General features: G+C 39.5%; 1 protein-coding gene across 1 annotated transcript in view; it reads right to left on the reverse strand.

The window, feature by feature from the left end:
- The window catches only part of HSPBAP1 (HSPB1 associated protein 1), a 37589-nt gene that overhangs the window by 12327 nt on the left and 9371 nt on the right, over positions 1 to 15891 (reverse strand). The window contains exons 2-5 of the mRNA XM_036386514.2: positions 13730 to 13915; positions 8024 to 8208; positions 4116 to 4252; positions 837 to 1008 (exon numbers count right to left, since the gene is read on the reverse strand). Coding sequence (XP_036242407.1) covers positions 837 to 1008; positions 4116 to 4252; positions 8024 to 8208; positions 13730 to 13915 — 680 coding nt within the window. The remainder of the gene's footprint in view (positions 1 to 836; positions 1009 to 4115; positions 4253 to 8023; positions 8209 to 13729; positions 13916 to 15891) is intronic.

Consider the following 15891-nt stretch of genomic DNA (forward strand, 5'->3'; position numbering starts at 1 on the left):
GGTAGGAGAATGGCAAAAGGGTTCCAGAAGCAGCAACTCCACTGTCTGAGCAATGACCATTGCAAAATTCCTTTGGAAGGGCCTGACAGTTTGAGGTGCACAGCAGTGCCTTAGCAGGACATGCACGGCTGAACAAATGAAAAAGGGTAATTCAGACTCCAAATGCAGACCTTGCTGATTAAATAAAGAAGGACACTATTTACAGCAGGAGACTGGGAATCAAGAGTCCTGAGCCCTACTCTCACACTGCTGCTGCCTGCCTGTGTGACTGTAGGCCAGGCACAGCTGAACCTTCTCAGTAAAGCAGGATTAAAAACATCCTCACAGCCCTGGAAAGCACCGTGAAACCTGTGAATGGTGTGCACTCTAAAAGCAAGTATCATCATTAAAGTATTTATTAAAGCAACAGGTGAAGGCTATTCCCTGCCAAAATATGAGTTCCTTTGCTAGCTCTATATACTCATTAACCAAATGCATTTTATGGAACATACTGCTGTCAGAGTAGACAGGTCAGAGTTCAAGAAAGTTCTGAAGTATACAAATTTGAGGTGGTTGCAAGACAGGTGGTTGTATGGAATCAGGCAGCTGATTGAACTCTGATCTATGAATCAGGCAGCTGATTGATAGCTCTCCAAATGTCTGCAGTTTTTGTACTAAAAAGTCGAGGCAAACAACTGTCAGTGAAGAAAGTTTCTGTGCTGAGAGAAATCTCTAAGGTCTGAATGTGGAGTGGAGGAAGAAGGAAGTTCCACAGTCAATTTGTTAAGATTTCCTAGCCCTTAATTAGGCAGTTAAATAGAATATTAAGTAATGTGAAGCTTGTATGTAAGTGGTACCTGTCCTGGACTGAGTGTAACAACATGGGCTGTTGAGTTCCTAAACTTGGGAAAGCGTTTCAGATCAGGGTTGGCAATGTTGACTTTGCTGAATATGCTGGATTCCTCATAAGGGATCCTGGTAGGATAAAGGAAACTGGTGTCACCAGGTGGGAAGAGGTGCCATCTCTTCCTGAAAATAGAGAGAAGATAAAAATGTATTCAGTGCATGTCACTTGCAGCAAAGAACTAAAGGCAGTAGCAAGGTTTTCAATAAAACATAAATCTGCCTCACTGTGTGAATCTCCTACGCAGTGAGAACACAGCCAGTGCTTACAGGCTGTCTCCTAAAAGTGTTTTTAAAATATTCCACTTTTTAATTTTTTAACTGAGAAGATTTACAGCTTCTCACCAATCATTTTTAAAGGCAGATAAAATTTAAAAAACCTCTCCCGTCTGGTTTCTTCTTCCTCCTTTTTACATGCAGCATTTACAGATGCTCAGAGCATTAAAAATTGCTCTATAAACTAGAGGAAATAGTTTAGTTACAGACAATGTATTTTTGTTCACTGAATGAAAAGCTTTCAAAATCTGTATTTGTTTTGAAAGGAGGGCATTGTGTGTTTAGGATGGCAACAGTAAAAGGGTTAGACATTATCTTCTGTTTCCTTATATGGCTGTGAGTCGTGAACCCCCCTTTCTTAAAAATCACCTTGATGTTTCCATATCAATGATGGAATGAATAAAAACCAGATACATCCATAGACATAAGTATCCTTAAACACCTGTATTTTTTTTGTGTTATCAGTACCACATGATGAAAATGTAGCTGGTTGTGCATTTAAGAACTTACTGGTGTGACTAAATGCCAGGTGGAGCAGGACAGGGTTGTTCTGCTCATGAGGGCACTTATGTGCCATGTTGCTCCTACATGCCTAAAGAAGCACATGAATGCACCACAGTGCAAAGGCCAAGCAGAGCTGAGACCACACTTTGTCCTCAGGAGCTTATGTCTCTATTTCACTTACATAGACCAGATCAAAGAGGAAAAAAAGAATATGCCAGAACTGGTGGTGCCAGTTTTATGGGTATTATAAATTAAATATCTTAGCAGATAGATATGGTATTTAGAAATAGAAGTTTTAAATCGCAGTACTTTAGGTGGTAGAAATAACCAGAAGGAATACACAAAGAGAATTTATTACATTTAAGATGTGCTAGACAAACAGTGCAACATGAGCAATGCATTAAGCAATGGAAAAGTAGAGGCAGCACTTTACAGCACAGCTGGAGACCTTGTGTAGCTCTTCTCTTTTGTTTTGGACTCTAGAAAGGGCTTTTCTTTGTTTTCTTTCCCTTGGCACTCCTTGAATTTTGTCTACTGCTTCTGGTTGTCAGTTCTAAGTCACAGATCTGAAAATGGGAGCAAAGCAATCAAATGGCACAAAACCAAAAGGGACAGGAACAGAAGAGATAGGAATAGCAGGACAGTCAGAACTACAGAGACCAGCACAGATGCAAGTGCCATAGGCTGCTGATATTTCTTGGTAATTACCAAAGTAACTGCCAGATGCAAGCATAAAACCACTTCTCCTGAAACTCAATCCTTATTGCAACTTTATTTTGCCCTCCAAGCTAGATCCTCTGAGGGGGCAGAGATTGACTAGGTTAGGAGGCTCAGGGTTAATCCTGCAGGCTCACAGCAAAGCAATATCATAAAGCAAAAAATTAAGAAGCCTAAGGGATGCAAGGAGGAAATTCAAGATAGCAACAAAGGGCTAAGGAGCTGTCCCTGGCTTTCCTGCAAAGGCAAATCTATTTAAGTTTAGCATAAGCTTATATTCTGTTACAAAGCCTGTCTTGTTTGTGAGTCTCAAAAGGGAATCTTTCTGCTCTGAAGAAGCACAGGATTCACAAGCTTGTGGAAGTTTGCAATCTATTTACAGGCTTTGTTCTTAAGAGGAAAACAACTTTGTCTTTTCAGGCTGTGCAAGGGCTTTGGATTTTTTTCCCTGAGAGGAAAAAGGATTTTGGTCTACTTGAGGGGGAGGAAGTGCCTTGGGAAGATGGACAGAATTGCTGCATGATGCTGGAACTCTGGCTCGAGTTCAACATCTGAAGGTAGAGATTGAAGAGGCTTGGCAGGTATTGTGTCTTCTACATCACTGTACTTATTTAGTACACCCAGTATTTAAGTGGATCCTTAGAAGATTATGGCATTTAAGTCTCATGGTTTTCATTGAGATTTCTGGCTCCTGAATACACTAAAGTGTCTGGACTTCAATGCACAATGCTTACTGATGTGATCTGAAGTCCACAGGATTGGCTGCAGCACAGCAGTGCTGAGGGAGGCTTCTAGAATATCTCTGCTGCATATCCACCCAAGGACCTCAAGGCTGTTTGCAAACATAAATGAAAACCCTACACAGAGTTACCCTTCTTAGGGATAAGATGATGACAAATTCATTTGCCTCAGGCCTTAAAGCCAGTCAGCATGTGATGCTGCTCAGCTAAAAGGCAACACACCTGACTTCCAATCCTGCACCTTAATCACACCACCACAGTCTTACTGTTCTATAAAATGGCAGAGTAATTAATCCCATTGAAAAACTCCTAGAAAATTTCTCCTTCCACTCTATACTATCAACCATAGAAAGTGTGTGCAACTTGTTCTGTTACTCTAGCACTTACTCTAGCAATAATAGATAACAACCCAAAAACAAAAAAAACCCCACCAACCCTGAAGCCAATATACAAGGAAAGGAGAAAAAAAAAGAATGGAAAAAAAAAAGACAGCATGCAAACGGGCAGAAAGATACAGCAACAGCCACATGCTCCCAAATGAGTTTGGAGCCTCAAATGTCCCTTTCAACTTTGCTCACAGCTGGCTGCTCCCATCCTGATGGTCCCCTTTTAAATTAATTCTAGCAGGCTATTAGAGGCTCTTGCACAGACAATATTGTAAAAGTCTAAAGTAGTTTATTTCTATTTTGTTTGGTTTTTTTTTATTTTTAACTCTTTTATCTCCTAATTCCAAATTCCTGAATTCATAACTACTAGGAAGATTAAAGTGTTTATAATTGGACCATATTACACACAGACTAGAAAATAAAATTGTGTCAACTCCAGAATGCCCTGAAGTTCTGCCATTTCCTGTAGAACCGTTATTATGCTCTTCAATCATTGAGAACTCAGAAAACTGAAATAATCAGAACCTAGAATTAATACTAAAAAGAGTCCAAAACTAACTTTATGCACAGTATAGCTCTCCCCTGTATTTACTGTATGTGCACTTGTTACCTTCCTTGTACTTGCAAGACCAAGTTGCAGCCATAGGAGTCCAAGTGGCAGGGGGTGTTTGCTCCTTCAGAACCAATCCACAGTGTGCTCTCTTTTCCACTTCTTCCAGGAAAACCAAAGTCAGACCACCTTACATCCTACAGCAACAAACAGGTTTATTTATGTAAGCTGTTGAACTGATTGACATCCTATCCTTAGTTCTGAGAGTCTCCTGTCTTCTCCTTCCATTGCTCATCACTCTTTATCCACTGCAGCTGTTTTTCCCTGGTTGGGTTCTGAAGCATGCACAGTCTGTTTCCCTTCCTCCAAAATTCTCATCCCCACCTTTCATATCACTCAAGTTACTCATTTGCTCTACAGAAGGGCTGCCCAAATTCTCATGGAGCTTCTTTTCCTTTTGAAACACTCTTTTTTTTCTTTCTCCACCCTTAACCATCCACCAAAGCTCAGGATTGCTTTTTGAAAAATTCTTCTATATGGCACTTGAAAAGATAATGAAAGGAAAGAAAAATCCCTATTCCCTTTTCATGCGATTGATAATCTATGTGGAATTTTTGCTCTCTCCTTGCTCCTATTTCAGCTTTTTCCTTGTAGTCTGGGAACACAGGCTTTACCCCATCTGTGACCCAGTGTTATGCCAGGTTAAGTTTCTTATTATTTAATGGACACAATTGCAACTGCAGAGGCAGTGAACTTAAAACAACTTGATGACAGGGTAAGAAAGGGCAGAACAGGTGTGCTCATATTATGAACACAGTGCTGGATCTTTCCAGGCTGTTGATCCTCACACAAGCAATCCCTTGGGGCTGACAGTTGGAAAGAGGCACAGTGAGGCATTTTTCAGACAATCCAAGGGGTTTGCAGAATGGTTCTGTGTAGCTTGGATAAAGCTTTCCCATGTATCTACAGCTCTCCCTGCCACCTGCAGGGCCTGATCATTTGTTTATTGGAAAGCACTTGAGGAATACTGGCCAGAGATACTGGCACCTTTTGGCTGGAGCCCCAGACTGAGCCTTAGGAAACAGAGATTAAATTTCTGGCTTCCTGATGGTCTTGGGCAAATCGCTTCATCTCCGAGTTTTATTTTTCCCATCTTGAAAAGGAAGATAATGGTATTTGTTCCATTTCAGTAAAGCACTTTGGGGTCATTCACATCACCTAACTTTAGGAACCTAATTTAATCTTGGCTCCTGCTCTAGTCAAAGCACTCTCAATCAAGCCTTGGAAAAGCCTCTCTCTTTCTGCTGTCTATAAAGAGAAAATAGGAGTCTAGGAGTCCTAATTTAAGTATGTAAGCTTGCTGCTTGCAGACAGGTGGATGACTATCCTTTTTTAAGATCTATGGATGAGGAAAACAACAGCTAGACATTATAAGGATGACTTCACCATGACTGCATCAGGAGACCCTCAAAGTGAGTGATAGCCTTCCCAAAAATTAGGTGTTGCTAAAGATTCTGAATTTCAGAGTTATTGATTTTAAAGATATCATTTGAAAAAAACGCAGAAGTGTAATATAAACATTTGTCAAAGACAGCAAAAGATCAAAAAGAAAAAGTTGCTCCTATAGATTTCAGCAGGCATAAAATTTGAAATTCAATACAACTATTTCAGTGAAAAAGTTAAGCGGAGCACCATTTCTACACTTTAATCTCACACCTAAATAGTTTTTATATTTTGTTACCATTTAAGTGAAAAGAAAGCACACATAATCAATATCAGATTTAAAAGAACTTTTTGAAAATACTCCTGCTGTAGTAAATAGTTGAAGCAATTATGGGTAAAATAGTTTTTAACCAATGAACTGAAAAGGAACTGGTAGTATTACTGAAATCTTGTCACACTGGGTTCCTTTTCTACAATAAAAAGCCACAGTGAGAAGAAATGCACTAAAAGGTGTTCCAACCATAACAGATGGCACATTACTTGTAATATATATTTATTTCATTTGCTGCTTATAATGAAGTTAATCTGTACCCGTATGTCAGTTTAAAAGGTCTCATTTCTATTTAAACTTCATGCATGTATCTTGCTCCTGATTTATATCTCAAATTCTGTAATGAAATATCAACTGAACAAAAAATGTAAGATGCTAGATATTGCTCATAGATTAGAATAATGGAATCATTACCTTAGCCCACACAACTGTAAATGATAAACAGTGCAATCTAAATTTCAAACAACTTCTAAATGGCCCTATTAATCACTATAAATAACAGTGCAGTTGGCCTTCTTTTCCCCTTCAAATAACCTCACGTAAATCTAAATAAAATCTAGAAGGAAAAAAAAGGAATTGTCATCAAATTCACACAAGAATGGAAGAGAATTTCTACAAAGAACTCCTTTGGCTGGTATAAATTTTGTAGCAGTGTTTCAAAAGCCATGTGAGTGTGGAACTGATGGATGCATTTCTCTCCCATGCCTGTGAAAATGGCAGATGACACACACCATATTTGCTTGCATAACACCACCAAGTCTTTCCTTCCCAGATTCTGCTTTTCAAAAAAATCCATGGCATAACCATTACGTGTGTCTGTTCTAAAATTGCAGTACAATCTGTTGTGTGTTAGGTCAGGTGATCAGGTTGTGGCATGGCACCTGCACAGAAATACAATTCCTGGAGGCCCAACTTTGTTCTTGAATGGGGGCAAGGAAAAGAAAGAGGCAGAAAAATGGTTGTTTCCTTCAAGTGTGAAGGAAGCAGAAGGATATTCAGGACTTCTGAGCTGCTATTGGCTTGTGCTGGAAGACACATCATGGAAATGCTGTCTGTGGAGGCAGAAAAAGAGAAGACCTAGACAGGACCACAGAGAAAGTTATGCAAAGATCTGGGGAAGCCTGAAACATCCCTGGATCTCCCAGTTTAGTTCAGACAACACAAACCAGCCCAAGGTTATATGATGCTGGTTATGTTTCAGTGTGTTCAGGAAGGGAAGGGGGAAAGAAAGGTAAGATGATCTCTGTGCCCAATCCTTACCTTCCGGCCCAATGGAAAGTCGGAAAAGTCTGAAAGTCTAAAAAAGACTGATCACTGAAAAACACCAGTTTTACTGGCACAAAAGAATAAAATACATATGAGGAACATGGGAAATGCTTTCTGAGGAAATAATTAATTTGAGGGGGCTTATCAGTTCATACTCATTGTCACCCCAGTGATACAGTGATTTTACACGGAATTATGATTCCATTTTCACCTTTCAAAGTATAGAAATGAATAAGGCTTTACTTACTCTTTCTTTATATCTTTTGAAGAAGTACACCTTTTGTATAGCTATCCTTAATTTTGCCCTCTTACAATTTGCAAGGAGAAGTAGCAGGAATGTAGATGAAGCAAGACATGGAAATAGGAGATAGGCACAGAGAAAATAAAAGGAAATACCTTGGGTAGCTGTCCTACTGTGTATGGTAATTGCATACTTCCATGGACAGGTTACTTCCTGTATTTAATTTCCTCCACAGAATCTCTCCTCCTCACAAACAGTTAATCTAATTATATTAAGGAAAGGAGCTAAGCTACTTAAGAAAATGAGCCACAAGGCAAAACATGGAGCAAAGCCATGTTACAGCCTTGTTACTACAACGAAATACATGCCATCAATCCTCCCTCCTGAGTGGAGCTGTTAATTTTGGTACCATTTGGGTGTTAGGTGGATCTGGCCTAAATGGGAAGAGACTAATGCCAGGCTGGTAATTATTTTTTGTCACTTGGGGTGGTGTTTCTAAATTTATAAGGAGACCCAGAACTTTGATGGCTGCCACTTGGCAGATTTCAGTTTGCCTGAGAGCTAATACCTTTTATTTCAGAATTTTAAAGTAAGTGGCCAAAGGAGCAGAGAGGGATAGCAGTAGAGGTTTCAGAAGCTACATTAGATAATTTGCAGTGGTTCAACTAGGAAGAGATAATGTTTTACCTGGAAAATTTCTGGCTTGTCTTCAAATATCCTGGCAATGTACTTGTAGTCAGCGTAAGCCCAGTATTTGGAGTAATCGTAACAACTGAATGGTCCAGAGAGACAAGAAGGCTGCCCACAACTCCAAGCCAAAAACTCCTCAAGTGTAGCTTCCACATAGCTACAACTGGTTTCAAACTGGGGAACTAGAGCAACAAAAGAAAAATCAAATATTACACGAGCATTGAGCATAGAACCAGTAGAAATAATACAGGTTCTCTCAGCTGTGGTTAAATGGAACATCAGATACAAATCTGACTAGGTAGCTTGACTCTGGTCAATAAAATGGTTCTCATGACCTAATTCATAAGTAAAGTCTGAGACTATTGCTTTTTCATTAAGGTTTAATTGAATGGCTGTTACCTTGAACTTGCTGTGAGACAAAAGCAGACCAATAGTTAGTGTTGTTCTTCAGCACAGTAACTCAATAACACACCCAAGTTCGCTAAACAGCTTTGCTTCATCTCCCTTCCTAAGTGTGAGCTGCAAATGTGCACATCAAGTATTTCTGTATCCTTTATTTTGTCTCCATAGATTTATGCAGATGGACATGTTCATCTTACCCTTTCCCTGAAGCAATGACCAAACCAGTGTGGTCATGCATAGAAAGTGAGGTATGGAACCACACAGATGCTGCCAATGATCCATCTAAAATGCTGTGTGCCCTTATTTTTCATTTGGGACTGACAAAAGCATATTGCAGTGTTCCTTGGCAGACACAGAAAGTGTTTACCAGCAGGGTTTTGCTCCCAGCATGCTTTGGTCAGGCTGACAGATACAGCCTTTCAGCTCAAGGTCAGGTCACTTGGAAGGCCTGTAAAGTAACCCACATCACAGTATATTTTAATTGCAGTTAATCAGAGATCTTCATTTCCTGCCGTCACTAATTGTGCCATCTTCAAAGAGACTTATCCAGTGTTAAAAAAAATATTACTTTACTATAACTATTACTGGGGAAAAATTACTGCAGCCTGCATGAATGACAATGACAGAGCTGCAATTTAATCTTGTGTAACTTGCATAGAGCTGCACAGAAATGGGATCCTTTCACTGCTGTGCAGCAGCAGCTCTTGGTTCTTTACCACTTTCATTTCGTTACTGCAGCAGTTCTCACAGAGTCTCATACAGCTTTTACAAACCTTTATCACTATTATTTTCCATTGTAGTAGCAGAGGTAGTAGTTTCCTTCCCACTACTATCAAATCATTACCTAAAAGTGTCAGTGGATGGGCTCCCTACCTAAGGACTGCATACAAGACATATAAATCACTTGCAAGTCAGAAAATCACAACCAAAACCCTCTGTATTGGATCCCATATCTGTGTTGCAGTCCCTCTCCTGATACCCAGGTTTTAATGCAATGTTTATCATTTTACTATAAGGTGGTCTGACAGAAAGATTAGACAAAAGAGGCACTACTGAGGGTGCCTCAATATCTGTATTCCTTTCATGAGAAAAAAAGAGGACACTTTTTCACTTCATGACACTCTTAGGACACTGCCTATTTTCCAAGATAACTCAGAAGCAAATGTTTTAAAGGCAAGAAATATGCTCTTTCTACCTCACAGCATATTTCACTCTCAGTTTCATTTAAAAAAAATTCAACTATGAAAGGCAAGACTATCTTGTAGAATACAATCTCCTCAGGGCAGGGTTCTTGGTTTGATTTATACCTTATTCAGTACCAAGGTGTGGGTGCTTATGGAAAAATAAATAGTAATAAAAAACACATTTGGGCAATCTAGACAGTTTGCTTAAATGGGTTTGTAGGTAGTAGGCTGCAACAAGGGTGAAAATGTTAGCAATGAGCAACAGAAAGCAAGAACATTATTAACCAGTTTGCTAATACTTAATGATTTAAAGCTGAGGGTGTTTAGTAATTGACAAATTGCAGATTAAGCCATACAAGTCTAAAGTAGGCTGCCAGTTCTGTCTGATGACATGGTACCTGAAAGTATAACAGTCCTCCACTTTCCCCTAATACCACAAATGGAAATTGGAGGGAAGGAGAGAAGGAAAAAGTGGGTTTTACAGAAGCAGCTCTCCTCCTTAGTTAAGGTCTGGTACTGACAGTTGCCAACATCTGTTCTTCTCAGAGGGTTTGCAATGTGTACTAAGGAAAATGTAGACAAAAAAGGTGTAATAGCCTTAGAAAACATCTAAAGCTCCATTAAGAATGCAAGTGAAATATCTTCTCCATTTCTTTATAGAAAATCAAACCCCTATTCACAGCTGCTGGGGAATTAAATAATCCAAGCAAGGAATAGCCACTTCATACTATAACAAAGCACAGGCATACACACAAAGAAAAAAACCTGGCCATGCACATCCAAGTCCAGTAACCACTTCATATCTCAGCTTTATGCAACATTTAGTAAGTGTACAGTATTTGTACTGTATTTTCAGCCTCCTATTCAGCAACTGATTCTACAGCCACCTTTGCAGTCTCCCTCTATATCAAACCTCAGAGATCTGAATTCTTTTGCCATCCTTAGTGATAAAACCTCTTGGCAAGATGGTCAAGTTGCAGCCTTTTCCTATCCAACTGCACATCTGACAGCATCAGCTCTATCTAGGATCAGTGAAAGAAACATCCTCCAGAGATCCTGTGACTCAGATACTGATTAGCATGACAGCTTCTTGCTCTCTCCAGCTTCTTCACAGTAAACTCATTGTTGATTCATTTTACTATGCAACCACCAAAAACGGTCAAAAAAGAAATGGCTGCATACAGAAGTGAGTTCTGTGTAAGTTTTCTTCTTACTTTGTGCTGGTGTGCTCCAGATAGCCATCAGACACAGCGGCTGTAATGCCACATTTTCTCTGTCAGAAACAAAACTTCTGAAGCTTTGGCCTATCCCTTATCCCACATCAGAAAAATAAATCTTTTAGTGTGGCTGAAACCAGATGGGTAGGGATTTCCTGATTAATAGCATCTTCACTGTTCTTGTAATGAACTCTGGTACTCTCTTTGAAGGTATCTTTTGTCAATGCTTAGTCCTCTGATCGTAGTTTTTTCCCTTTCTTATGGACACAAACTGTTTAACTTGTGTAATCAGACAGAATACTATAAAAAAACACACTTAGGTACAAATAATATATACAGATAATACTGCTAGCTCTCACATTTTTCCATGTTTCAAATGTGCCATCCACATTGATATGCTTCAGAAGATACAAACTAGTAAGAAAAGCAAATATAAAATCCTTGCTACTCCCACCAAGTTCCCCATTTGCAATTCTCACTTTTGTACATTAAGGAATCTTCAGCTTGGGAAACCCATCCAGATGCAGATGTGGCACTAAAGAAAGATGAGGAGTTACTGTAGTAAGAGATGTCCATGAATTTTGAGTTTTCCAGATGAACCTCACTTAAATAACCTCAGAAAATCTGAAGTTGCCATTTCAGAGTGTCACCAGAATGTGCCTTTAAGCAGGAGAGTGGATTTTTTCTTCTGCATTTCCAATTCCATAGTAGGAGTGTCCCACCTAATCTTAAGGCAATAAACCTCTTGGATATGGAAGGAATATTGAGAGAGAGAGATCAATGCAATTTTAGTTGTGTTCTAAAATACAAATTCTGTTCTCTCTCAGAGCAGATGACTGTCTCCATTTCACCTAGGAAAGTTAGCAGGAACAATAAGAAAGAGAGGCCCTCATTAAAAGTAGTTTTAAGCATGCAATAGTGAGATCAACCACCTTCCAAATGACAGTGGCACATGGAATGTATTACATTATTTCAGACTCTGAGATGGCTTGGATAATGGCTTCACTAATATATTCTTATATTGAAAATTTTTTATGGCATCACAGGTCTCATTCAGTTACAGTATAACCCCTGAAGGCTGTACCAATCTCCTCAAAGACAATTCCAACCAACATTACCACATAATGGAGGCTCCTGGAGACAAACTGATTGCTGCACAGGGATAAATGCCTTTAGGAAAAAGCAAAATGCAGTTAGATGCTTCAAGATATAAATTCCAATTTAAATCCACTCTGTATCTCTAGTGACTACAAGTTATTGTTAAGTGATGACTCTTATCTACTCAGTTGGTAGCATCAATCTGTCACTTAGCTACATAACACTCCATCAGTCCCATCAGAAACTCTGCCAGTTGGAACATCCATCTGGCTCTCAAAAAGTGCCTACTAATTAATGGAGAGTAGGATCAAAACTACTCTTTTACCTGGTAGGCCTTGTGTGTTACAACTCAGATATATTAGCAAGGTATAAGGTAACAAGGTATATAGGTAACAAGGAATGTGTCATATATATATATAAATTTAAAAAAAAATGCTACACCTTCTCTATTGGCAATGGGATGCATTTCACACTTAGTGCAAGAATTAGGTGGTACCTCACTGAACTACAGAGATATTGCTATGAAGATGTGTACCAAGGTTTTAATTCTACACCTCAGCTTTCCCATCTGTAGAAAGTGAGTAAATAATATCTGTTCCCCCCAGGAATGGCACAGAAATCATTAATCCATGCTGGCAAAATGCTTTGAAATCCTAACACGCCAAGCACTTTCCCTCTAACACTTCTGTTTCATCACTTCTCTTTCAAAAATTGAACATGAAATAACATGGTCATGATGCTGTGAAGAAAGCAAATTTCACAGTGTTAAGTAAGATAGTATGATGTAATCCCACCACTTTCACTGGAACTGGCAGACCCTCATCTGGAGTCTTTGTGCAGACTCTGCATTCCAAGAAAGAGGAAGTCCAACTGAAAAGGTTAGAAGACTACAGAAAGAATAGTTGGGTAGGGTCTAAAAGACTATGACATATTAAATATTTTAAAGTGGATTTTTCTGGCCTAAGGCTTAAAAAAGATCCTAAAGGTAGTCAAGATACTTTATAGGCAGAAGGGAGAAAGCGCATGGCAAAATGTATTTTGGTATGTCGTTGGGAGAGCAAAGGCTGTAAAGGGCAGGGATAAAGCAGTGCAGAACCTTTCAAGTAGACAGCAGATAGAACATGTTTCCTTCTGTCTTCCCCCCATGGTATGAAACTCAGTCTGTCCAAGGACACACTACTGTGTGCCTACAGACAGAGATGCAGTTGTAGTATTTAAAATCCAGTTGGAAAATTGTCTTTCTCCCATGGCATGTTCCAAGATGTATGAGTGAACCTGGAGGGTTAGCAGTGAAATTACTGCACTGGTGTCAAATGATTTTCTTAATGCTTTATACTTCCATCATGTCTTCCATCACAGGACCTTAAAGTACTAAAAATCACCTAAGTCTTAAAAACCTATGGAGGAAGGTGAGAATTACCACCATATAGATAAGTACCCCAAGTCTGGCTAATTATTTAGCTAATTTCTTAACACAGGCGTATGGATATGGAAACTCAGCTCATGTGAACAATCTAATCACGTGTAAGACTGGGACCAGACACACACACTACAAAGCAAGGAAGGAACACTGAGAGACTTGGTTCTTAAATGCTGGTGTTACCCACCACACCTCCTACTGAGAATAAACACATGAGAAAGAGAAGGGAGAGTTCTACTGCTGGCCAGATCCCATTCCTAAAAACAAAGCCTGCAATGAAAAGCAATACATTAGAGGAAGAACAGTTATAATGAAAAGGCAGATGATTGCAGGACCTGGAAAAGAGACTTGTGACATTAATGCCTGTCCACCTCATTCTCACCTAAATCCACCGTCTTCAGGCCCAGCCTAAACTGGATTGTCTTTCCCTCCAACACAGCAGAAAGGTATTCCACATTCCAGTGCAGGGCTGGCCAGTTGCCAGCCATCTTACAGAAGACTGCAGGTTGCTGTAGAGACATCACAATTTCCTTGGTTTTCTCAGGAGTAAATGGTTTGACATCTTCATCTACGTAAAGGAAAAAAAAAACAGATGGGGATGATTTATCATACATGAAGTTTTGCCTTTCATCTTCAATGGGACAGAAAAAAATAAGAACTAAGACCTCCTTTGTTTATGACTGATTGTTTTATTACATTTGTAGATTTTTTTAAAAATCAAAGTTGTACTGGAGACAACTGCAAAGACTGGAAGAACTAAGAACTGTAAGAACTAAGAACTGTATTAGCACATAAAATATAAAGCAAAAAATAAAAATAGGCACATGCTTAGAATTTTCACTTGCATCTTAGGCAATATAGCACTGTAGCCAAACTGCTTAGAAATAGGCTAACAATAAAACAAACCTGCAAATAATGTTCAGAGTTTAGAGAACATAAATTTAATGAGTAGCAGTTTTTCTGCATGGGATTCTTTCCAAAATTGTAGTATATTGTCAGAGGTAGCAAAAACAGGCTCTCTATGTGTTCTCTTTAAACTGAGGAACAGTAGCACAACCAATCAGCAGGTATTTTTGAAGTGTTTTAAAATTTCATCAACAGAATTTTAGAAAAAAGGAAATGATGCCAATCTGAGAACCAAACTAACCCAAGATTTCCATTTATTCCTTTGCTGTTTAGACATTTATATGTCCCACTGAAACTGTCAAGCTGAAATGCTGGCAATCTTGAATTAACTCAGCACTTTCAGAACAACTTTTCTTTAGGGAGATATTCAGAGGGAAAATCTGGAGTTTTTTAAAAGAAATGACATCTCTGTAGAGCAGAAGAGGTGGACTACAGCTTCAGATCATAAAAAATTCCATTCATTATTTTAACCTCTATTGAATTTAACTCATCCAGAATTTTTATCTGTATAATGGCTAAGATTTAACATGCTGAATTGATACGCATGGCTCCTTGTGACTTCCAGCAGTTTATTTTAAACAAACAAACCAATTCAATTCAATCATTGTATTTAGGGGTCAAATGATGGTCTGGCATACACGGTGAGTTAAATACAGGCCAAGAAAATTTCCTTCCCCTCTGGGTGCTGTTTTTGCCTGTCATTCCTCCCCATGTATGGGAGATAGCAGAGAACCATCCAGTGGCACATGGGGCAATCCGGTGGAGCCAGCTGGGGGAAACACAAGATGACCCAATGGGAACAATGTCACTGAGAAAAGTTTTTCAGTATTAATTTAAATGCAACAAAATTCCAAAATAAGTCTATGAATGCTGAAGCGGGAATGACAGGAGTAAGAGGTGTCCTGTGCATGCTGTGTGCTGTATCTTGTTGCTAACTTTTCTGAGTCCCTCCTCTTTTGACAGGGTTTGTACTCCCACATAGCTGTGCTTTTTGGTTTTCTAAATTAGGCTGCTATCTTGACACAAACTCAGTGGGAGGTATTGAGGCTGGGCTTTCCTAGAGTCAATGGGTCTCTTATTCCACAACCTTCCAGGGAAACCAAATCCCTCACTTTTCCCTCATGAAAACTCCATTGTGAAGCTTTAAAACTAAAGACCTCTGCTATTTCATCTTCATGGAACATAAAAATTTTAAATGGCTTCTCTTTCCTAAGGCAGACGACAGGAGGGAGCTTGGATTTTGGTTTGTTTTCCACATTTGCTCTCCTAGGCAGAGCAACACTTGACAGGATGGTGTTGCTGTGACACAGGGATGTCTCTGACACTTGGCCTTCAGTCTCACACCCAGCAGCTGACACAACCAGGACATAAGGAGCCTCACAGGGACCGTATGGCTCGCCATATGCTCTTCCCCACCCCTGAGGAGGCTCTGGGCTTCCCAAGGAGAGGTTGGCACACCTGGGGGAGCAGCTCCAGAGCAAGCAGAAAGGCCATCTGCAGACATAGGGCACGTGCTGCAGCCACCAGGAGCTGCCTGGATTCTGGTCAAGAGCTAACACGAGACTTGGTCCAGATCTGAACACTCCTAGGGGGTTTATAAAACTTCTGTCTTTCACCAGTGCAATTATAATATTGCAC

The sequence above is a fragment of the Molothrus ater genome, chromosome 7, assembly GCF_012460135.2.
Source record: "Molothrus ater isolate BHLD 08-10-18 breed brown headed cowbird chromosome 7, BPBGC_Mater_1.1, whole genome shotgun sequence".
NCBI classification, from domain to species: Eukaryota; Metazoa; Chordata; class Aves; order Passeriformes; family Icteridae; genus Molothrus; species Molothrus ater.